At 51.1% G+C, this 22,034-nt stretch overlaps 1 protein-coding gene across 1 annotated transcript in view; it reads left to right on the top strand.

The window, feature by feature from the left end:
* Positions 1–4,018: 4,018 nt before the first annotated feature.
* The window catches only part of SAMM50 (SAMM50 sorting and assembly machinery component), a 31,577-nt gene continuing 13,561 nt past the window's right edge, over positions 4,019–22,034 (top strand). The window contains exons 1-11 of the mRNA XM_007189170.2: positions 4,019–4,210; positions 8,446–8,556; positions 9,670–9,771; positions 10,899–10,986; positions 13,896–14,002; positions 14,490–14,620; positions 14,858–14,945; positions 17,324–17,452; positions 17,954–18,025; positions 18,822–18,908; positions 21,451–21,521. Of these exons, the coding sequence (XP_007189232.1) occupies positions 4,190–4,210; positions 8,446–8,556; positions 9,670–9,771; positions 10,899–10,986; positions 13,896–14,002; positions 14,490–14,620; positions 14,858–14,945; positions 17,324–17,452; positions 17,954–18,025; positions 18,822–18,908; positions 21,451–21,521 (1,007 nt within the window). The 5' untranslated portion in view covers positions 4,019–4,189. The remainder of the gene's footprint in view (positions 4,211–8,445; positions 8,557–9,669; positions 9,772–10,898; positions 10,987–13,895; positions 14,003–14,489; positions 14,621–14,857; positions 14,946–17,323; positions 17,453–17,953; positions 18,026–18,821; positions 18,909–21,450; positions 21,522–22,034) is intronic.

Here is a 22,034-nt window from a genome sequence, read left to right as displayed (position 1 = left end):
TTCCCCCTGGGCTTCCCTCCCTTGGTGCCCCCCCGGCAGCTCGGACCCTGGTCCTCCGGGGCCTGCCTGCTCACCCCGGGCCTCTGCCTCATGCCAGTGGCCGTGCTCCTTCCTCTGACCGGCTCACCTTCACTCCTCAGGCAGCAGGCGCTGGGGACATGGGGGATGGAGGCGAGCCCCTCACTCAGGGTGCCCGCCCTCTGGGAAAGGAATAAGGAGACCAAGGCTGCAGCCCCAGGGAGTCCACACCACAGGGTGCCCCAAACTAAGAGTAGGGGTGACCTCTGGGGGGATCTGTGAAGACCCAGCGTCCCTTCCTCGTGGCCTCTGAGATTTGGGGTTTGACTTTATCCAGGGAACCAGTGTAGTCACTAATCTTCATTTCTCTGAGTGATGGGACCAGATCAGCACTTCATAAAGCAAATTTTCTGGAACGTTGTGTCCTTGCAGATGGCGCTAGGGATTTTATCAGTTAGGATAGACGGGGTTATGCTGTGTTTAACAAAGACTTCCAGACTCCCAAAAGGTTCCCTCCTCAGACTACATGCCCATCGGACTTGGCTGACCCAGGCTGAGCCTGTCCCAGGCCCTCGAGGGTTGGGGTGGGCGGTGGGGGAGGAACACGGTGCTTAAAGGTCTCCATCCAGAGTGACACCTCTCCCTTCTGCCTACAGCTAGTGGACCAAAGCAAGTCACATGGATGGGGGCATGGAAATGCAAGTCTACCTTTTGCCCAAAAGAGGAACAGCAGAAATTCTGGTGACCAGTGCCACTGAAAGCCACAGAAAACCTCAAAACCCAAAAAGTCTTTAAGACAAAATAAATAACCCAGGAAATACTGAGTTAAAGAAAGCGAAACAAGTGTATGTACTGCAGGGTTTCTGAGAGCCTTTAAAATGTTAATGTACAAGGAATTCCCTGGCGGTCCAGTGGTTAGGACTCCGAGCTTCCACTGCAAGGGGCCCAGCACGGGGTGCCCCCCCCCGGTTGTTGGAACTAAGATCCTGCACGCTGTGCAGCAAGGCCAAAAAAAAGGGGAATGTACATTGTGACCGTCAGAGAGGGTAGAGCTGTGTCTTTGTGTTCCTAACATGTCCTCTGCCACCCTGGCCCTTGTACACAATAGGGCTCTCAAATGTTATATTTGGTTCAGGACTCTTGTTGTAATATGCAGGTCAAAGTCATGGCTTATCTTTGAGAGGAGGCTTATTTAAGAGAATAACAAGGAAATGCAGGAAGAAAATCTAGTTTATTCAGTGTTTACAGTGTGCCAGGCCCCATGCTTTATTTCATTAAATCCTCACTATACCATTATGCTTTAAGAACTACTATCCCCATTTTACAGATGAGAAAACTGAGCTTCAGGGAACCAGGAGAATGAATTTTTGAATAAGTGTCCAGCCTCTGTGACTTGTGCTTAAAATTTGTTCAGTCTCCTAGATTATCTTTGGAGATCTCTGTCCAAGTTTTCATACCTAAAACAGCCTTTTGAGTCTGAGCTGGGGGTCAGTGAGGCCCGTGAAGCCCCACTTTGGTGGCCAGAGGCAGGTTGGCCGGGCCTGTGGGCATTGAGCCCTGGGCACTCGGAGTCTTGCTGGGTAACAACTGGGCAGTGTTTTGAGCTTCTCCCACTCAGACACCTGGTAGCTGCAGCCTGTTATGTATGCCCCACCCACCATCCCCCCTTTAAAAATTGCCAGAAGAGGGGAATCCAGGGTCGGGAGGCTTCTGAGCCATCATCTACTCCACCCCCACGCCCCCCACCCCCCCGAGACCCTGGGACACGTGGGCATCATTCAAAGTGGCTAAGAGCCAGAGGTGGGACCATGTCACATTCTCCTTTGTTTGGGTCCCACCTGGATTTAGGGTAAGTCACTTAGTCTCTCTGGCCCTAAGTTTCATCTTCTACAAAAGCCTAACTTACTGGGATGGTTAAATAAGACCATTTATGAAAAGCACTTGGCACCTGGCCTGGCACATGGGTATAGGGACAGCTAATCCTTGTGGGGGGGTGGCACTCTCCCTGGGCCAGGCACAGCTTTACATCTATTAACTCACTGAATCCTCAAAGCAATCCTGTAAGGTGGATGCCATTACTACCCTCACTTTACAAAAGACGAAACTGACCCAGAGAGGTAAGGGCCCTGCTTACAGCCACACAGCTTAGCAGTGGTAGAATCACGGCTGAACCCCAGCCAGCGGGTCTGTCCATAAAGCCAGCGTCGTAACCACTAAACAGGAGCTAATCTGGTTGTGATTCCTTGGCAAGTGGTGATCCAAAATGACTTAAAAGCCTGCAAAAGCCCAGGACCTATTACTTCTTAGTGTGAAATACAAGCCAATTAAAAAAAAATCTTTTGTAGAACTGGCAGGGTCCTTAGCAATCTCATTATTTTATAGTGGAGAAAAGTGACCTTTAAAATGGGTGTGACTTGCCTGGGGTCAACAGCTAACTTATAGCCCAGTTCTTACACCAGCTTGCAGCCTCTTGAACATATGCCCAGGCCCAGACGTCTCTCCCCGCAGGCCTGGCCCTGCACACCGTTCCCCTTTTCGTGGGAGGCCGTCTTGCCTGCCTGTATCCCGGCCCTGCATCCTTGTCCCCCACCTCCTGCGGATGCCCTGCTCCTGCCTCTGCCTCCCCCTCCTGCTGAGCACCTCTTCCACCCATTTCTGGCCAAGTTCCCTATAAGCAGGTTAGCGTCCCCATGTCTTCAAAGACGTTAGAAACTAGTGATGAAGTCAGACATGGACATAAAGAGTTTTTTAAAATGAGGGGTTCTTAAACCTAGTTGGCAAAATAACTACCTGGCACACTTGAAAAAAATTCAGATCTCCAGGTTCTGCTTTCCAGAGGTTGGTTCAGTAGGTCAGGGCTGAGGCCCAGGAATGTGCAATCTTAATAAGCAGTGTCTGTCTGTTTGCCCTAGCCTACGGCAGGGGAGCAGTAATTCAGCAAATATTCACCAGGTCCCTGCATCACGCCAGGCACTGTGCTAGCCTCTGGGCTCATGGAGGGAACCAGACTGGTCCCCACCTCTGGGGACTGACAGCCCAGCTGGGAAGACAGATGGATAGGTCAACTGGCAAGGGATGCAGTGTGGGAAGGAAAAGGGCCTGGGACGCAAGAAGGGGAATGTGGACTTAATATTTACCCCAGGGATGCTGGCGGACTCCGGTGCTGCTACTTAAACAGAAAAGAGTGTCAGGGTCTCCGGGAAGGGGTGGAAACATTAGTGCACATGATACTGAAAATCCTTCCCTTATTTTGTCTCGTTTCTCTCATTGCATTTATCGCCACGTGACGATTACTTATTCTATATTGTCTCCTGAGCGGGGAAAAGCTGTTTCCACCACCCAAATGAAGCCCCAGGGCTGTCCTGTTCTCCGATGTGAATGGCCCCCATGCGAACCCCCGATGACACGCACTGACATTTACTGCAGTTGAAAGAATAATAGTCATTTATTCGCTGCTCACTAAGCGCCCTGCCCTGTGCCAGGCGTTAATAACACTCTCATGCGAGCCTTGTAATCCATCCCTGCGAAGCAGATAAGACCGTCACTTCATTTTGCCAATGAGGAGGCTGAAGCCTGGGGGGGTTCAGTGACTTGAAAGCTCCGTGCGGCCAGCAGGACAGGAGCGGGGCGCCAATCCGGATTTGTGCGGCTCCACACGCCGGGTGAGGCCACCGTTGCAGCCGGGTGTGGCGAGCCTCGGCGCTTCGCCAGAGCGCGGGGACAAGCACTGCACCATTGGGCCGAGGTGCCACGAGGGTTAAGGGAGACACGTGAGTGAAGTCCCGGCGCGCCCACCAGCTGGTCTGGTCTCCCCCAGGGCAGCTCCGGCACTCCCAGTGGGACCCACACGCAAACCCCCCACCACGCGCCAGCAGCTTCCCGGGCGCCACAGAACGCTCGGCGCTCGGGCGGTCTCCAGGTCGCAGAGCTTCCCGGCGTAGGCGTGAACATCCGGGTCATAGTTTCTTAAGGACCAATGAGCGGAGGAACCGTGAGCAAGGAGGCGGGGCGAAGGCGGGACATGATGGCAGCCCCCAGTCAGCCGCGTCCGGGGGCTTGTGGGTGTTGCACCAACAGGTAGCTCCGCTACCGGGGACTCGCCCTCTGCCTCACCCGCCGAGCCTTCGTCGGGCCAGGGCAGCTCCGGGAGGCGGCGGCCAGAAGGAGAGCCATGGGGACAGTGCACGCCAGGGTAAGAGGCCCAGCGACCCGCGGGCTGCGTGACCTCTGGGCGGGCGCCGCGGGGGACGCCCTCGCGGCTGCGCCCGGGGTTGCCCTGGTGAGGGGACTGCAGGGCCGCGAGGCCGGTGCGGAACGGGGCCGGGGATCTCCGCCTGTAGCGCCCCAGCACTGGGCCGCCGCGGGCCGGGTGGAGGAGGCCGCAGAGATGCCGCCAGCGGGTACCGCAGGCTTCCGAGCAGAAAACATACTCAGAGGAGGGTCGTGACTTGCCCAAGGTTGTTTAGCGAGGCAGTGGCCCGGAAAGGACTCTCGGGCTTTCCGTGATGTCCTGCAGCGGAGGAATAAGTTCTTTCTATCCTCAGCGGTTTCGGGCGTCTTAGTTCCTTACCGGTCACCTTTTCCGATCTCTCCCGCTCAGCCGCTCCTGGGGTCTTGCTAGACTCTTAGAGCATGAAGTAGTGTCTTCCAACTCAGACCCAGCTAGGAGTCCTCGTGTCTCTTGGTTACTGTGCAAAGACGGAACCTCGCTGAGCTTTAGTTCCTCCTTTTCAAGTGGAGGCAGTGATAGTACCCACTTACCGGGCTGTTAGGAGAATTGAAAGACACAATACACGTAAAGCACTTGCTTGGGTGCTGAGCGCGGCATCCAAGCTGCCCAACTGCTCTTTATCGTAATCTTAACTGAGACCCAGAGAGTGACTATTTGTGCAAGGTCACACCGTTAGAGCCTCAGAATGTTCTAAAACTCAGACTTCCTGAGTCCCAGCCCTCAACACAACTTCTCTTCTACAACGTGGATTGTTTCAGTTGCCCTGCTGAGAAGTTTTCAGGAGTTTCTCAAAAGAATTTATCACAGACTTTTCAGCCTGGTGTGCGGGAATGGACTTAACTTCCATTTCCAGATACTTCCTGCAAATGAAACACCGTTCCTCTTCCGACACACTCTTTGGACCGTGCTGTTGGGCGGAGCTCCCTCTCTCATCACTCACCCCCACTCCCATCCTCAGCTGGCAAAATAGTCCCATCTTTTAGAACTCAGTTCAAGTCACTTCCTACATAAACCTTCTCTTTCCTCATTTCCTCATTTTGGATGTGTTGTCAACCTCCTTGACATTTCTACTCTGGTGCCCTGTTTTAGCTCTGCATTTTTGACTTATCCTTTTAAAGTCTAAGTTTCTAGATGACGGTAGGAGCTGCATCTTACTTGCCTTGCATCCGTTGTAGCATCTTGGCAGAGTAAGCATTCATTCGTTTATTCAACTAATATTTACCAATGGTTAGCTCTGTGCCTGGCACTGTTGTAGGTGCTAGGAGTACAGGAAAAAGAAGTCTCTGCTTTTATTAAGCCCCTTTGACACTAAAACTGCTGCTCCTTTGGTTAATGTATTGACAAGAAATAATTTCAGTTCTTTAATTTGGCCTTTGCATTTCACTAGCCAGTGTTGTTTGAATTTTGGTCAGGACTCACAGTAAGAAAACATCCCATATTTGCTATCTAGCACCCTCATGCATATGTGAAACAAAAGTTTTCTGAAACAGTATTTACCCTTGATACCTATTGTTTTTTCTTGTATTTTCTATCTGATTCTAGTCTATATCACTTTAAAGATGTTGTTCATAACTCATTAAATTTATTTCATGTCCTATTTCTTCAGTTAGCACTGCCTTGCCTAGTGCCTGGCACGTGGCGTTCGATAAAATTTGTCGACTCACTAGTAGACCGATCTGCTTAAAGGTTAGAGGCTAGATCCAAATATTTATTTAAATTCTTTTCACTAAATGCTTACCCAGACACTGGAATGTAAATTCTGTGAGGGTGAGGACCTTGTAAACGCTTGTCACATAGTGGGTGGATATTTGGTGAATGAATGAATCTCTAGTAGTGAAACAGTTAATTTAGGACATCAAACGTTGGTGCAGTTGTGAAACTGTAAAGACATCACCTTTTGAATTAAAGTCTAAATTTCAGATTTAAGAGTACAAATGGGTCTAGCGTGTCTTTGGTGAGGTGTGTTTCATGCTTTTGAGGTTTTAGGAACCGTAGTGGAAATTTTTTAGCATAGACTTTATGCCCAAAGTCTATTTGTCAAGCATTCAGATTAAGAAGAATGAATATGTGCGTATATTCCTAACCATAGTATATGCTCTGCATAGACAATCTGCGCATCTATAATATACTTTTTTGTACTACATAAACTTAAATACAGAAAGCATATTCATGAAATGTTGCATAAAAAAGTTACTATTTTAATTTGTTCATATTTTTGAGAAATATAGTAATGATCTCATTTTAAAAATATTTACACAACAAAAATGAAAGGATAATTATGTGAAATAAATTCTGTTTCTTTGCCCAGCATTATCTTCCCTTTTTACTTATGTAAATAATCCACTTCAGCCACTGAGGGAAGGACTGGTTCTGTCTTATTCACGGCTGCATTCCCTGCTCTTTAGGGGACAGTAGGCACTCAGATATTTATGAAATGTGAGAACAAAAGAAAAAAATCATTCACTCACCCATTCCATAAATATTTGAGTATTTCTGATATAGCAGGGCAGATAAAAATAAGAAAAAGCAGTACCTGTAAAGGTCATAAATTTCCTCCAAGAGGTGTCTTGTGAAGGAGGGACTGATTCTCCCTGAAGAAGCCAGGGGCGGCTCACAGAGGAGATGGCACTGAAGGTGGTTCTTTCAGCTCTTTCGGGGGAGGCAGGTAGTTAACGTGGGTGGAGAGAACCAGGTGTGCACAGACACAAAGGTGAGGGTCGGGGGTGGTGGGGATTGAATCTGGAGTAGCAGGTGGGGGCCGCATGGTGGAGTTCCTCATGTGCCCTGCTAAGGAATCTAGTTGCATTCGCCCCTGAGGGCACCTTTGAGGACGGTCAGAGTCTTTTAGGGCAAGGATGGGAGAGGGGACATGGCGCTGTCAGGTCATTACCTTTCCAGAGGACCAGTGGCACGATGGAGGATGTGTTGACAAGAGGCTGTGAACATTGCGGGGAGACGGTGAGAGGGGCCCGAGTCCCCACTGCTCTGCATTCTGCAGATGTCAGGCGCTCCTGTGCACTTCAGAAGCACTTATCTGTAGAGAACTGGGGGAGTGAGGAAGCAGGCGGATACTAGTTCCCATACTTTTCCCCAGAGCTGCCTGTTTCTACCATCACCTGCTGCCACACGAGACCTTCTGAATCCGTTTCCATGAGTGTCTGGGAATCCCCGTATATATGTAATAAATATACAATGTGATGTGTTCATTATTATACATACTATTATATTATCATGTCTCCGTAATTATTATTATAGAATCCTTATTCAGAAGATGCTAGAATGCTTTTGAGACAATGTCAGTTCAGACTGAAGGAAGGGACCGCTTTCTGGATGGCCCGTTTTATGAGTATATGCAGTTCCCCTGAGTGTGTGTGTGAGACTTTCTGAACCAAAACAAATGATCAGAGTCCAGAAACATATTTTTTACTAATTTGGCTGGTTAATGTAATTATCCTAGAATGTATCCAGTTTTGATTAAAAACATTAGGATACTTTCTATAATGGGAAAGCAAAAAAAAAATTTTTTTTTTTTGGTCTTCACATGGGCCTCAGGTGTACAGAACTAGGTGCGGTATAGTCCTCGGTTCATGGTGCAGCCATTGTCGGTTTGTGCCTGACCCTTTCGCTGATGAGTTTTCGTCTTTGCTTTATGAATTAACAATACTCTGGACAGCGAGGGGTCAGCGCCAGCCTAACACCTGTGCATCGACAGCCGCTTATGCTGCCCGTGTGCCCCCCACCCTGCTGCCTTCAGCCCCAGAGGGGACCGCGGTCCTGAGTTTTCTGGGGCACCATCTAAAGACAAAACTAAAAGCTTTTTTTTTTTGTTTTTTTTAATTTGGCTGCGTTGGGTCTTCATTGCTGCGCGTGGGCTTTCTCTAGTTGAGGCGAGCGGGGGCTACTCTTTGTTGTGACGTGCGGGCTTCTCATTGCGGTGGCTTCTCTTGTTGCGGAGCATGGACTCTAGGCGCGCGGGCTTCAGTAGTTGTGGCTCGTGGGCTCTAGAGCGCAGGCTCAGTAGTTGTGGCGCACGGGCTTAGTTGCTCCGCGACATGTGGGATCTTCCCGTACCAGGGCTCAAACCTGTGTCCCCTGCATTGGCAGGCAGATTCTTAACCACTGTACCAACAGGGAAGTCCCAAGCTTTTGTTTTTTAATATAAGTTCATTTATCTGTGGTTCCTCCCTCCCTTTCAGAGTTTGGAGCCTCTTCCAGCCAGTGGACCTGATTTTGGAGCATTAGGAGAAGAAGCTGAATTTGTTGAAGTTGAACCTGAAGCTAAACAGGAAATTCTTGAGAACAAGGATGTGAGTATCCTGTTGAGGGCTGGATAGAGTTGTTCCTAGAAACATTCGCTTCCACAAGCCACTGGGGAAACATAAAGGGATTAACCTGTGTCGACACCTTTATCAAGGGAGAGTTTGCAGCCAACTACATTTTAGGAAGACTGGACACTTGGAGAAATAGTTTCTGGTTTTAGAGGAATAGTTTTTCCTTGGTGATTATTTACGTGGGAAGTGTAAACAAACACATTTTTGAATTTATGTTACCAAAAAAAAACCCCAAAAGTATTTCAAAGAGAAACTCAAATTATGCTTAAGTTTATTCTTTGTTCCCTGCTCCCAGAAAAAAGACCTTGGGTCTTGAATAAAAGTTTTTCTAAACTTTGTTGCCTTTGAAATTAAATACAGTGGGAGAAATGTAAGCACATTTTTCATTAATTCTTTAATTAAGATCTTAGTGTAGTATTCTGATCACCTGTAAGTCATACGTTTCCCTACCACTCCCAACATCCCTGCTTGATGTGTCTCTCTTGCTCACTACCGTCTACTGTACTGTGTATGTTGCCTATTTCTCTCCCCTTTAGAATCTAATCTCCATAGAGGTGGGAATTTTTATGTTTTGCTCACTGCTATATTCTCAGTGTTCAGAATGATACTTGGTTCATAGGTAATCAGTGCATTTTTATTGAATGAATGAATGAATGAAGTGAGCATTTATAGACAGGTGAGAGGCTCTGAGCCAGCATTTATCAGGCTATATTGAAATACACACAAGATCTCTGGCAAAATACACTTTGTTACTAAACCAGGTCACAGTCAGCGTCATCCAGAGGCCAGTGCCTGGGGAACATTTGGGGAAGGATGTGTAGGGGACCTCTGCACCCTGCCTGGGTTTAGGACTGACCTGGTCCTTGGTCACCTGGCTGCAGAGACCCTGTTGATCTCATTCACAGGAAGTAAAGACCTAGTCAGTTCAAGTGACCAGTTTTTTGAAAAGGTGAGGAATTCAGAAGCGTGGATCATTAAATTAAAAAAAAAAATCTTTGAAACTAATTTTAGACATTTGTCTTTGGCCTCGATGCCTGATCTCTTGCCCTGTCTGGTACTCAGTAATCTGCGTCCCCTTGTCACGTCTAGGTGGTCGTCCAACATGTGCATTTTGATGGACTTGGAAGGACTAAAGATGACATCATCATGTGTGAAATTGGAGGTGTTTTTAAGGCTAAGAACCTTGTCGAGGCAAGTACTCCCTCTGCTTGGCCTTGTCCATCCCCTCCTGAGGCTCCCGTGATGCTCTGCGCGCTCACACACTGAGTGCCCCACCCCAGCCTCCGCGGATGACCTGCCGCCTACGCCGAAGGGGGTCCCAGAAGCCTCCCACAAACTGACGTGTGTTTGCCTTGGCCCGTACCCCGGAGGAGAGGTGTCTGTCCTCCCATCCGTGGCTGGCCCCTCCCCGTGTTCCTCACGGCCGGCCCAGCGCTGCCGTAGAGCTGGTGGTGGTGGGTGCTGACCCTTCCCGCACCCCGTGACGCTCAGTGCGCTTCCCCTCGAGGGCCCTCAGCGACCGGGGCGAGGGCTCTGGCTAGTTACCCACGCTTGCGTCTCCTCGGGCCCTTACTCCGTTTATCCACTGGGGTCTTTCCTGGGTTGCACTGTCGTCCTCTCCTCTGTGGCTTCCTTCTGCCCTCCTGCCCTCGGCACCACGTCTCCCTGCCTGGGCAGAGTCGCCAGCAGCTTCCTGAGGCCGCGTGCAGCTGGCTCCTTCCGGTCCCCGTTTTACCTGACCTTTCAGCAGGGTTCGGCCAGTCCCACTTTAAAACACTGTATTTTTTTTTTTTAAAGCTTAAAGTAACTTTTTACCAAGTAATCTTTTTACTCAAGTAACGGCTCACTTGTCTGGTCTTAGGGGGGCTCTCTTCAGGGGTCAGCACTTCACACCACACGCTAAGCCACCGGCCTAAATGCTACAGCCACCATTTACATTCCTGTATCTTAGAGGAATACAGTCTCTATTTTTTTTTTTAATAAATAAATTTATTTATTTATTTATTTATTTATTTTTGGTTGTGTTGGGTCTTCGTTTCTGTGCGAGGGCTCTCTCCAGTTGCGGCAAGCGGGGGTCACTCCTCATCGCGGTGCATGGGCCTCTCACTATCGCGGCCTCTCTTGTTGCGGAGCACAGGCTCCAGACGCGCAGGCTCAGTAGTTGTGGCTCACGGGCCCAGTTGCTCCGCGGCATGTGGGATCTTCCCAGACCAGGGCTCGAACCCGTGTCCCCTGCATTGGCAGGCAGATTCTCAACCACTGCGCCACCAGGGAAGCCCCAGTCTCTATTTTTATTATTATTATTTTTTCTCTTATAGGTAATGAGGAGATCTCATGAAGCCCGTGAGAAATTGCTTCGTCTGGGAATATTTAGACAGGTGGATGTCTTGATCGATACATGTCAAGGTGCATATCATGGTGCAGTTTCTCTTTGATTCCCTCAGTCCTTCAGGATCAAAGACACCTTGTGTCCAGGCAGAGAGCACCTGTGGCCTCAGGGAAGTAACTGGATCTTTACGTCAGGCCGAGGGAGGACAGGTGACTTGGAAGATGATACTGTTGTCTGAGCCCCCGGATGGGACCAGGGCTCTGAGAAGGACCTCCTTCCGAGAAGGAGAGAGCCAGGCTTTTCAGGATGGGCCGCCCCCGGCAGGCGTCTGGGTGGGCTCTTAGCAGACTCCGCCTAAATGTGTGGTAAAAGAGGAGGGAAGTAGGGGTCAGATTTCACTTTTGGTTTTTGTTCATTTGCTTGTTTTCTGTGTGATATTGGGCAATTCTGTCCACTTGGTCAGTGTTTATTCTTTCGTTAATGAGTCCCTGCCATGGGGGGAGACAGTAGCAGACAAGGCATAGTCTCCTTCTGAAGGAGCTTCTAGTCAAGTGGGAGAGAGTCGGGGACAGACAGAGAAGTGAGGACAGTTCAGCTGATAAGTTGTGCTCTAAGCGGGGGGTGCTGGAGGAGGAAACTTTGCCTCTCCTGGTGGGGCGGAGGGAAAGACGGATCAGAGAAGATTCCCGGAAGGGGTGATACATAAGCTCAGACCTAAAAGGTGTGTGTGAGTTCGTTTGGGGAGCAGGACTGATGAGGAATGTTCCAGGGAGAGAGAGAGTGTTTAATAGGCCCAGTGGCCAGAGAGAGAAAGGGTCAATGGATGGACCACAGGGCTCCGTAGAGCCAGAATGCAGATGTGGGGAAGGAGAGTGATGAAAGGTAAGGCAGGAAAATGATCAGGAGACTGGATCGTGAAGGACTTACTATGTGGCCGCGGACTTCATTCTGACTTGAGTAGACGTCCGTTGAAAGATACATATTTGGAATGAATCAAGGAACAAGTGAACTCTTCAGGATTGAGTGGAAGATAGTTTTGAGAAGGTAAAAATGAAACAGTATATGAAAGTGCTTGCAAAAATATAAAATACTATATAAATGAAAGGGATTTCTATCCTCTGGAATATAGATTCATCTGTGACTAACAGAGACACCAAATACCAGTGGCTTAGGCAAAAGAGATATCTTTCCATGACAGATGGGAGACCAGCATCTGGGGCTGTTGTGGTCACAGCTGTGCTCCCTGAGGTCACCTGGGGCTGGTGTGGTTTTCTCCTGGTGCTTGTCACTTCACTGTGTCTAGGGTCCCCTGGTCCCTGGGACGGCTGAGCACCGTCCAGCCTCAGGAAGGAGGAAGGAAGGGTGAGAGGGCACACCACTCTCCGTGAGCACCTGTCCCAGGTGTTGTACACGGTACTCCCCTCTCATCCCACGGCCACATGGAGCTACAGGGCAGGCTGGGAAGCCAAGTCTGTGAGGCCACAGACCCAGCCAAGACGCGAGGATTCAATGACGATGAGAACCGTGGTTCTCAAAGTGCACCCCCAGCCAGCAGCTCTGCTCTCCTGGGGGCCTGGCAGAAAGGCACACCCCACTGAAGCCATCTGGCTCAGTGGGCCCTGCAGGTAGGTGACCGATGAGTGCTGAAGCATGAGACCCGCTGGACTGGTACGCGGGGAGAAGGGGTGCTGGGAGGCCACCGGCTGTCTCTGCCCCCTCGGAGTCGCGGTGGTAATAACAGAAGTGTCTGTGCTGGGCTCCGCAGGGAGGGTTTCTGCACACGACCCAGTTGGGGCCTTACAAAAACCTGGTGAAGTGTCATGGTTATTCTTTTAGAAAAAAACATTTTTCAGCTAAGGAAACAGGCTCACAGAGGTTTAAGCGGCTTGCCCCTGGTTGAACAAACGCGTGGCAGAGTGGCCCTCGCCGCTGCGCCGGAGGGCTTGCTTGGTGGCAAGTCTTGTGGGTGGCATTTAGTTTCAGCGCTCTCCTGTCTGTCGTAAATGTGACGTGTACGTGGTCAGCTGGTCCACTTCTGTCAGTGGTTCTCCGCCCTGGCTGCCTTTAGAATTATCCGGGAGCTTTTAAAAAAGAATGGACGCCATCCATTTGTCAAACACCTAGAATGTACAACGCCGAGAATGAAGCTTAGTGCGAGTCACACTTTAGTTCGTAGTAACGTCTCACTGTTAGTTCATCAGTTGTAACAGACGCACCACTAGTGCAGACTGAATGAGAGGGGAAATGTGTGTGAGGGGGTGAGAACCTTATGCTCAGTTTTTCTATAAACCTAAACCCGCTCTAAACAGTAAAGTCTGCTAATTATAAAAAAAAGTGGCGCCAGGGCTCCACCCTAGACCAGCTGAATCTGAGTGTTTGGGAGCCAGTGCCTGGGCGTCTGAGTCTGACAGCTCCCAGATGCGGCTGGTGTCCAGCCAGGGTCGCAGGGTCAGCCCCGACCTTTCTGAGGGGCGCCCAGGCCCCTGCAGCGCTCAGCCCTGCTCCCCTGCCCCCCAGGGCCCGCAGTGGCTAAGGGGTAGCTGCACTGAACTCAGGCACCACGCCCCCGGCTGGAGGAAGGACAGAAAGATCCGCCTCCTCCATCTGTGTCGACTTGTTGCTTCTCCGCCGGGGTTCCTAGAGCCCCTCTTGTCAGAAGAATTCCACGTTTTAATGTCAGCTGAATTGAGGCCCCAGGTATTCTCAAGGACCTCACTAGTAGGGGAACAAGTACGTTTGGCAAATAATGTAACTAACGTGTGTTTAAGTAATGCTGCTGCTGCTTATTCCTTGCAGCAAAGTCCGTTTTTGGTATCTTCCACCACGGAAACCAGACCCAGGTTTTTGGCCTCGAGGTGTAATGGGATTTTGTGTGGGCGTGTTCTTGGGCTTTAAACCCAAGCGTTTTGTCATTTACAGCAGTGGGACCAAACATAAAACTGCATACTTGAGCTGTCTTAATTGTTTCATCTTTTTCACTTATTAGGTGACAATGCGCTTCCCAACGGGTTAGACGTTACCTTTGAAGTAACTGAATTAAGGAGATTAACGGGCAGTTATAACACCATGGTTGGGAACAACGAAGGCAGCATGGTGAGATACAGGTTTTTCCCTTCCTAACAGTGGAACTTTCAATTGTGAGCTTTGAAAACATGACTGATGGTAGTCTCGGAACTCTTTCATGCCCCTCAATCTTTATTTGTAAACTATCCCATGGTTCTCATTAATCTTCTTAGAGTTGATTATAACATGCTATGTTATAAATGTGGATTGTTTGGGAATGATGTGGGGATATCACATGTTTATATTAATAGTTTCCTGTTGAAATTCCCCTAAACTCCAAACCCATAGAGTTGATTTCTCTGAGCTTCACAGTTAGCAGGTGTAGCCTTCTAGAATTCACTAGGTGTGTGCACTCAGCAGAGGCAAGCTTGAAGGAAGAAGAGCAATCACAAATGAAAGGCAGACCCGCATCTACATTTTTGTTCTGTTTTTGAGTGAGTCCCTTAGCTCACACAGTCTTTCTAAACAGTTATCATTCCTTCCATTTAAACCCTTGCTATTTTTTTTTTCCTCCTAGGTACTTGGCCTCAAACTCCCTAATCTTCTAGGCCGTGCAGAAAAGGTGACTTTTCAGTTTTCCTATGGAACAAAAGAAACTTCGTATGGCCTGTCCTTCTTCAAACCACAGCCTGGAAACTTCGAAAGAAAGTAGGAAGCCCAACAGATCATTGAGTTCAGTGGCCTTGTTTAAAAGTTAAAATAGGTGGCTTGTTTGTGAAAAGAAACTTTGCAGAATCAGCTGACCCTTCTACAGTGTTACAACAAGCCCATAGATTTCCTCATGAAGATGAACCCCTGAAGTATATTTTTAAATCTGTTGATTTAAATGTGTACAAGTTATAATCACTGTTTCAGCTTTTAAAGCTCTGTCCCATTGTCTTCTAGTTTCTCTGTAAACTTATATAAAGTTACGGGACAGTTCCCTTGGAGCTCACTCCGGGAGACAGACAGAGGATTATCAGCCGAGTACAGCGTAAGTAGCTTTTTAGTCCTTCCCTTTGGACACTTGAGTGGGACCAAGGAGTCTGTTGATTGATTGATTCCCAAAGACGGCAAGCGGGGGCGGGGCCAGGCGCGTGCAGCCACTGTGTGGTCTGATGCTCGGAGCCTCAGGCACTGCTGCTGGGGTCGTCCTCTGCCCTGCCGGCCGGGCACCTCTTCACTAGCCAAGTGCACGTGCCGGGGCCAGAGAGTGGCTAATCTCCATGGTGGCAGCTCCTCTGACCTGGTCAGATTTCTTCCCTGCTCCTGACTTCCTGGGACACCATCTCTTTGTCCTTCCTTGTACCTGCTAAGATCGAAACCTGACAGCCAGTGAAAGTTACTTCAGGTTACTGGACGCTTTCATCATTGGTTTACAGTTAGTTGATGTCTAGCAGGATGCAGCGCGTGGAATTACTGTCGTTTGACCGTTTCTTGGCTTTACGATGAGCGCTGCTCTTTTTTTCCTTCCTTTCTAGCTCATCCTTATTCCTCCCGACCTGTTCTAGGCTTTTGTTAACGAGGAAAGACCTTGAGACGCAATCCCGTATAACAGTAGTTCCCCAAGTCTTCAGACCAGCAGCCTCGGGCTCACCTGCAAATTCATGGTCCCGAGTGACCTGCTGAGTGAGCATCACCAGGAACGCGGCCCAGGAAGCTGTCTCAGCACGCCCCTCGTCGCCCCCGCCCCGTGACTGTGGTCTGGGAGTCCCAAGTCCCTGCCCAGGCTTGCCTCCTGCTGTGCGCTCGGCCCCCTGTGGGCACTCGAGACGCATCAGCCACTCATGCTTCTTACCCTTGCAGCCCAAAGTCATGAAAACTCAGTGCTCCGAGGTAGCCAGGAGGGCCAGCTCAGTATGGAGACGCACGTCCATTCTCACCTCGGTGTGGCCGCCCTTCTCCATGTGCAGGGAGTTGCCCTCAGACCCTCCTGCCCACTGCTGGGGACGCGGCAGCCGACACCCTGGCAGACACTCTTCTCTCCAGCCCTGCCCTCCCGCAGGACACGGAGGCTACCAACAGGGTGGGAGGTTTCTCCCCACCTTTCTCTCCCGAGTCCCCTTTTATCTCTTTCTTTTAAGACTTTTTTACAGAGCAGATCCTCAGGAGAGTAGAAACACCTTGTTTGTCCACACGGGATAGAGATGCAGGACGTCAGAGTGTTGGAATAGGCCATGAGGGAGGGCAGGCAAAGGGACGCAAGGGCTGGAGCTCCTGCAGCTGCAGCCCTGCCGTTGAGAGCAGAGGCTGCGGAGGAGAGGACCGCATCCTCCTCATGTGTGTCCTCGTGGTCTGCACCAAGTAGGTGCTCGCTACACAAGCCCAGCGGCGTCATCTGGGCCCTGCCTCGTCCTCCTGCCGGGAATCCAGAGACACAGATGTGTCTCCTCTGAGCAGTAGTGTTTCTCCCGTTAAGAGCCACCTTCTAAGGGAGGGAGGAAGGCTTTAGGTCAGCTCTCCCCCTCCCACAGGCATTGGGAAAGTAGCTGAATCTCGGGGCCCTCAGTGCAGAAAAGGCGGCTGGGCAGGCCTGCCCTCCCACCGTCTGCCTCCCCAGGGCCTGGCCCGGTGCCTCGCGGCGGCTTCACGAGGAATCGTGCTGAGGTAGTGGCCCCACGTTGTCACCGTGGAAGACACGTGGGCTGTCTGGGCCTGAGTGCCACGAGAATGCCCAGCGCGGGACTCCCTCTGGGGACTGTGACGTGACCTGGCCCCCTTGTAAGGGTTGCATCACTGTTGTCCTTCCCAAGGCCACCAGACTACGTCATTCGCTGTTCAAAACCAACCTGGGCATGTCTCTAAGACGGAAATCTAAGACAGGCTGGCTTGGCTTCGAGGGAAGAGGGTCAGGCCAAGAGGCAGGTCCCACTTGCCCGGACCCCAGCGTTCACTTGGCTCAGGCCTCTGGCTGCAGGGAGGAAGCTCTTCACTCACGTGTAACCTTGTCTCCTGGCTCTTCTCCAGGGGCTGATGTGGGTCATCTGGGTCATCCCTCCTGGCTGCAGACAGCCGGCGGGGTGTGTGTCCGATGGTCTTAGACTGGAAAAGAAACCAGTCAGTTACAAAGCTGCGTGTGGCTTTCAGACGGGTGACCCCGTCTCCTCACCCAGAGCACAGCCCTGCCCCTCGTGCAGTTTATCCCTTTGATTGTGGCCATGGCTTTCTCCCCTCCTCCCTCCTGCCTGCCTGCTCTGTTCCCTCCTTCCCCAGCTTCCCTTCGTCTCTTCCGGTCTCCCATCCATCATTAAAAACACTGTGTGTTAGCTTTTAGTCCGTCCATTTAGTGATGCCCCATCCCAGGACCTGATTTGGGACGGCCCCCTGTCTGCACAGCACGGAAGGCTGATGGTTTCCTGTGTTTGCCTGCAGTTTCCCATTTGGAAGACCAGCCACACTGTCAAGTGGGAGGGCGTGTGGCGAGAGCTGGGCTGCCTTGCCAGGACAGTGTCTTTTGCCGTCCGAAAAGAGAGCGGGCACTCGCTGAAGTCATCTCTCTCGGTAAGGGCAGATGTGTAGACACTTTGATGCAGCCGTGCCGTAAGTTGGGAGAAGAGCCTTCGCCTCCATTGGGAGGGATGGAGAAGTGTCACAGTTTGGGTGGCTAAAGTGGTGCCCCCTGGTCACTTTGAATTTCTGGACACAACCTCATGTCATTTTTTCTAAGTAACATCAGAGGTAACGGGCGGTGGTGTGCGTAAGAGCTGACTGTGGCATTTTAGTTGGGAGCTGGCTGAGTTGACTTTGGTCAGGGTGTCGAGCTCCCTGAGAGAACGAAGCCGGTGATGGGGTCGGAATTGCCCACCCAATGGATGTGACTTGTTTCCCCGACTCTCCCAGGTCCCTCACATGTAACATGGGGTTTCCGTAAAGATTAAGCGGCAGAAGAGTTATGGAGTGCTCAGCACAATGCCTGGCATACAGTTAGTGCCCAGTGGGTGTCTGGTGTCGTGTCAGAGGCCTGTTTGAAGCGCAGACGCCCCCGATCCGCATTTCTTTCAGCACGCGATGGTCATCGACTCTCGGAACCCTTCCATCTTACCGAGAAGAGGTGCTTTGCTGAAGGTTAACCAGGTAGTATTCCTTCCCCTGTGACCTCTGCAGGCTCCGTGACCCTGGAGGGAGAGGGCATCATGCAAGGGTAGTCACGTTTTTAAAACTGACATTTTCCTCTCATTGTGAAAGTCCTTCTAGAATGGCTTGCAAGGGTGTCCGTTCCCCTCGGGGTTCCTAGCCCTGGATTTGCTCCCTGTGGCTCAGGCTTTGCCTTCACAGAGCGCAGAGTCAGGATAAGGTTCCGGCCTCTTTGATGGTGTCACTTACTAGGCCAGGAGGAAAGTTGTGATTTGATGGGAGTGATTTCCCTGGTGACCCTTGAAGAACACCCAAGGCAGGGGTTGTGACTCGCACGCCGGCAGGGCCCGGCAGGTGACCTTGGGGAGAAGCGGGGCTCCGACGCTCTGTTTGCCTGATCTCAGTGTCAGAGGAGCAACTAGAAATCAGATTTTCATAGGAAATGTGCCAAATGGTAAAAGGTGGGCTGATTTTTTTTTTCCCCCAAACACTGATTAGGCCAAACAAGCCGTATCATCCTTAGCAAGCTCTATAATGAAATGTTGATGTTGCCAGTGTTTTACTCTCACACGTAAGGAATAACATTCTCTGCGGTTACTCAGTTGTTTGGTGATTGTGTACCTCTGTCAGGCCCCTGGTACCATCCAGAACAACTAGGACATAGCTTCTAGGGGACAGAAGTGGTGTGTTGCCTTTCTAAACATACAAAACAGCAGACTTAACTGCAGTGACGCTGTTTAGAAACCTCTGTAACAAGTCTGTTGGCTCCCTTTGACCTGAGGATCCTCGCCCACAGGAGCTGGCAGGCTACACCGGAGGGGACGTGAGCTTCATAAAAGAAGATTTTGAGCTTCAGTTGAATAAGCAACTCATACTTGATTCAGTGAGTATCTCGCCAGAATATTGTCACCTGTGTTTTTATCTCTTGTTTTTGGAATCTTATTAGAAGGTCTCAGTTCCCGAATATCTAAAGCACTAAAGAGGAAGTCAGAACACTGATGGTTGAAAGTCAAGCGCTTGATCTTTTCAGTTTAGCCAGACTTGAAACTCCCCTGGGGAGAAGTGATGTGCAGTCCCTTTACAACTCACCTGTCAGTCATTTTACGTAAAAGAGCCCCTTCCCCACTTATCCGCTCCAGGCCGTCAAGCAGATGTGTCTGGAGGGCAGGGCTGCCGCTTCCTTTGCCTCCTGATGTGACTTCCAGAGAAATTCTGCGTCTTCACCTTGTTTTGCTAGGTTGTCAGGGCTCTGGGTGCCTCCAGGAGTTTCTGTGTTACCCAGTGTGGTTTAGTTCCTCCTGATTCCCTCAGGACCTGAGGAGTAAGTGACTGGATTCTGACGAGGCAGTGGAGCCCCAGGCTGGGAGACACCGTGCTTACTCTCCAGTCTTCCCAGCGCCCGGGCGACCGAGGGACGGCTCTCCACGCCCCCCCTGCCTCCTTAGAGCCTGGGGGCCGGGAGTGCGTTTTAATGAAGTGGGACATGCGTCTCGTCTTAGAATCATTTACCACTGCTGCCGGTCAGTCCTGGGCTCAGTGCACTTCAGATTCGGTTCCTGCCTTTCCCCTGCCACTGCTCTTCCGGAGGCTGCCAGGGGCTTCTTGCTCAGTTCAGCGAGCTCTTCCTGGTCGCCTTCTGCGCTCCCTCCGTGGCACGCTGCCAGCCATTGTTGACTCCGTTATGACTGCTGCTCCTTCCACGCCTCGGTTTCTCTGTCGTCTCAGCCTCCTTTCCCCCCATCCATGCACCCACCCACCGCTCCCGCCTTCCCGCACATACTGGCTCCCAGGCACTGTCGAACACCTCAGTAAATAAACACAGTTCCCGTTCTTACATGCTCGTGAAGGAAGACCTACAAGCAAATAGGTTTATATGCAGTTTGGCAGGGGTTGACAGGTGACGTGAAGAACGATCCAGCAGAGTTAAGGGACAGAAAGCCGCCAAGGGGGTGCTGCCTTATCTTAGAGGGCCAGGGGAGGCGTCTTTGATGAGGCCGTAGCACCTAGAGCGACTTAAGGTGAGCCCTCCACCCTCGGTGGCGTCTCCCCAACAGCCGGTCGCCCAGACACAGCTGAGGGAGCAGGGCGGGCTGACCAGGCCCGGGGTGCTGCCAGCTGAGCTGAAGACAAGTCGGTGAGTTCTAGTGACCGACCGTGGAATTTCAGCTGGGTGAGGAGGGGAGGAAGGGCAGGAGAGAGCGAGGGGGCTGGTTCGTAGGTCCTGCCGGCACTGAAGACTTGGGGGGGCTGGTGCTAGAGGGAGCAGGTGGAGAGGTCTAGGTGCTGGGGGTGCCTGGGGGCCTTGGGCTCTCGTGGTCACCGAGGTCAGCGGGACACGAGGCCCGGTGGGCTTGTCTCAGGTGGGGAATCAGCTCTCCTTGTTGCCCCTCCTTAGGTTGGGACGGCTAGGCGGGGGAGGAGGGCGGTGTGCCGGGAGCACCGGGAGCTCCTGGTCGCGAGGGGGGCTGCTCGAGAGCGCGCGGGGCCCTGGCGCCTCGCTTTGTTCCGCAGCGTCTGTCACGCTGTTGAACAAAGACTTGAATTTCTCAGAATAGAGTGTTCGTTTGGCCTGCTCTGCCCACTCTGTCCCAGTTTTCGTCTGTAATCCTTCCTACGGAAGCTTCTAAAAAAGAGACATCTGAGCAGCTTTGCAGGACGTGGGACTTGGCACGTCCGAGAGAGGACAAGGTGGGCAGAGGCGTGGGGGTGCGCAGGAGAGGTGGGCAGGCGGGGGCCACGGCGGAGGCCTGGGGTCGGGAGCCCCGAGGGCCTCGCTGTGGTTTAAGGCATCCCTGGGTCAGTTCTGCGCATGGACTCCGTGGGCGTGAAGATTGCATCCCTGACCGAGGGTTCGGTCGCTGCCCCTGGCCTGTTAGAGGCAGGGCTCTGTCCCCGAGGGCTGGATTGGAAGCATGTCTCTTTGCATTTCTTAGATGTAGCAGCCTTGCACCCGCTACCTTCCTGCTCCTGGGATGCCGTGCGCCCTCAGTCCTCTTAGGTTTTGAGGCCGAGCCAGAGAGGCCTGGGTGGATGCAGAATCCCTTGTCCAGGGCCCTGGTCTCCCCCTTCAGGCCATGGCTTGTCCCACTGGGCTTGGCTTCTCGGAGAGGAGGGAGCTGCCCTGTGTCGGAGCGGAAGCCAGGCCCTGCTTAGGGTTTGGGCTGGTTTTTGGCTTATGTATACTATGTCTTTATTCGAAATTTGAAGTTGCCAGTTACAAAAGTATCCACAAAACACTTCGAGCTGTAGTTCTTCCCCTGCAGGAGCCAGATGTTCTCCTTCCGCAGCCCTTGTGCCCCGACCCAGAGCTCTGCACGCTGCAGGCACCGGGCACGACCAGACCTCAGGGTGTTTTCTGTCTGCTGATGCTCGTTGGAAGGAAAGAAATGCTGGAAGAAAACGGTTGTTTGTTTATATTTCAATAGGTTTTTTCAGCATCTCTCTGGGGTGGAGTGTTGGTACCCACTGGTGATAAACCGTCAAGTATTGCTGATCGGTAAGTAATAATAAATGAATGGGTGGTTTGCACATGGTTTCCTTTGGATCTTTCTGCTTGGTTTCTTAGAAGATATTTTAGAGAAGTTTAACTATTTAGGAAAGCAAATATTTCAAATTTTAATTTAGTTTTTATGTTTAAGCTCATTTCAAAATACCCAGTATACCTCATACTTAATAATATTTTTTGCTTTTGGGGCAGAGAGATACTTCATTATACTAAAAATTTTGTATTCTCTTTGAGTATGAAAGAATACAGTTCATACATGTTACAGAAATATAAAAACAGAGAAACATTTAAGGAAGTGAAAGAATCCTGCTCATTGATAAGCGGAGTTAACACTTGGGGCTACGGTCGACTCCTGAACAACCTGAGGGCCAATCCCAGTGGCGCTTGTGGTCGGCGCTCCGCGCCCACGCTCCCTCCACGGCCGCTGGCGGCGCTGTAGCGGCTGCTGTTGAAGGGCGTCCACCCGTAGGTGGACCCACGTGATCTAACCTACGTTGTTCAAGA

Source organism: Balaenoptera acutorostrata, chromosome 11 (genome assembly GCF_949987535.1).
Source record: "Balaenoptera acutorostrata chromosome 11, mBalAcu1.1, whole genome shotgun sequence".
NCBI classification, from domain to species: Eukaryota; Metazoa; Chordata; class Mammalia; order Artiodactyla; family Balaenopteridae; genus Balaenoptera; species Balaenoptera acutorostrata.
This window is presented reverse-complemented; position numbering and strand designations above follow the sequence as displayed.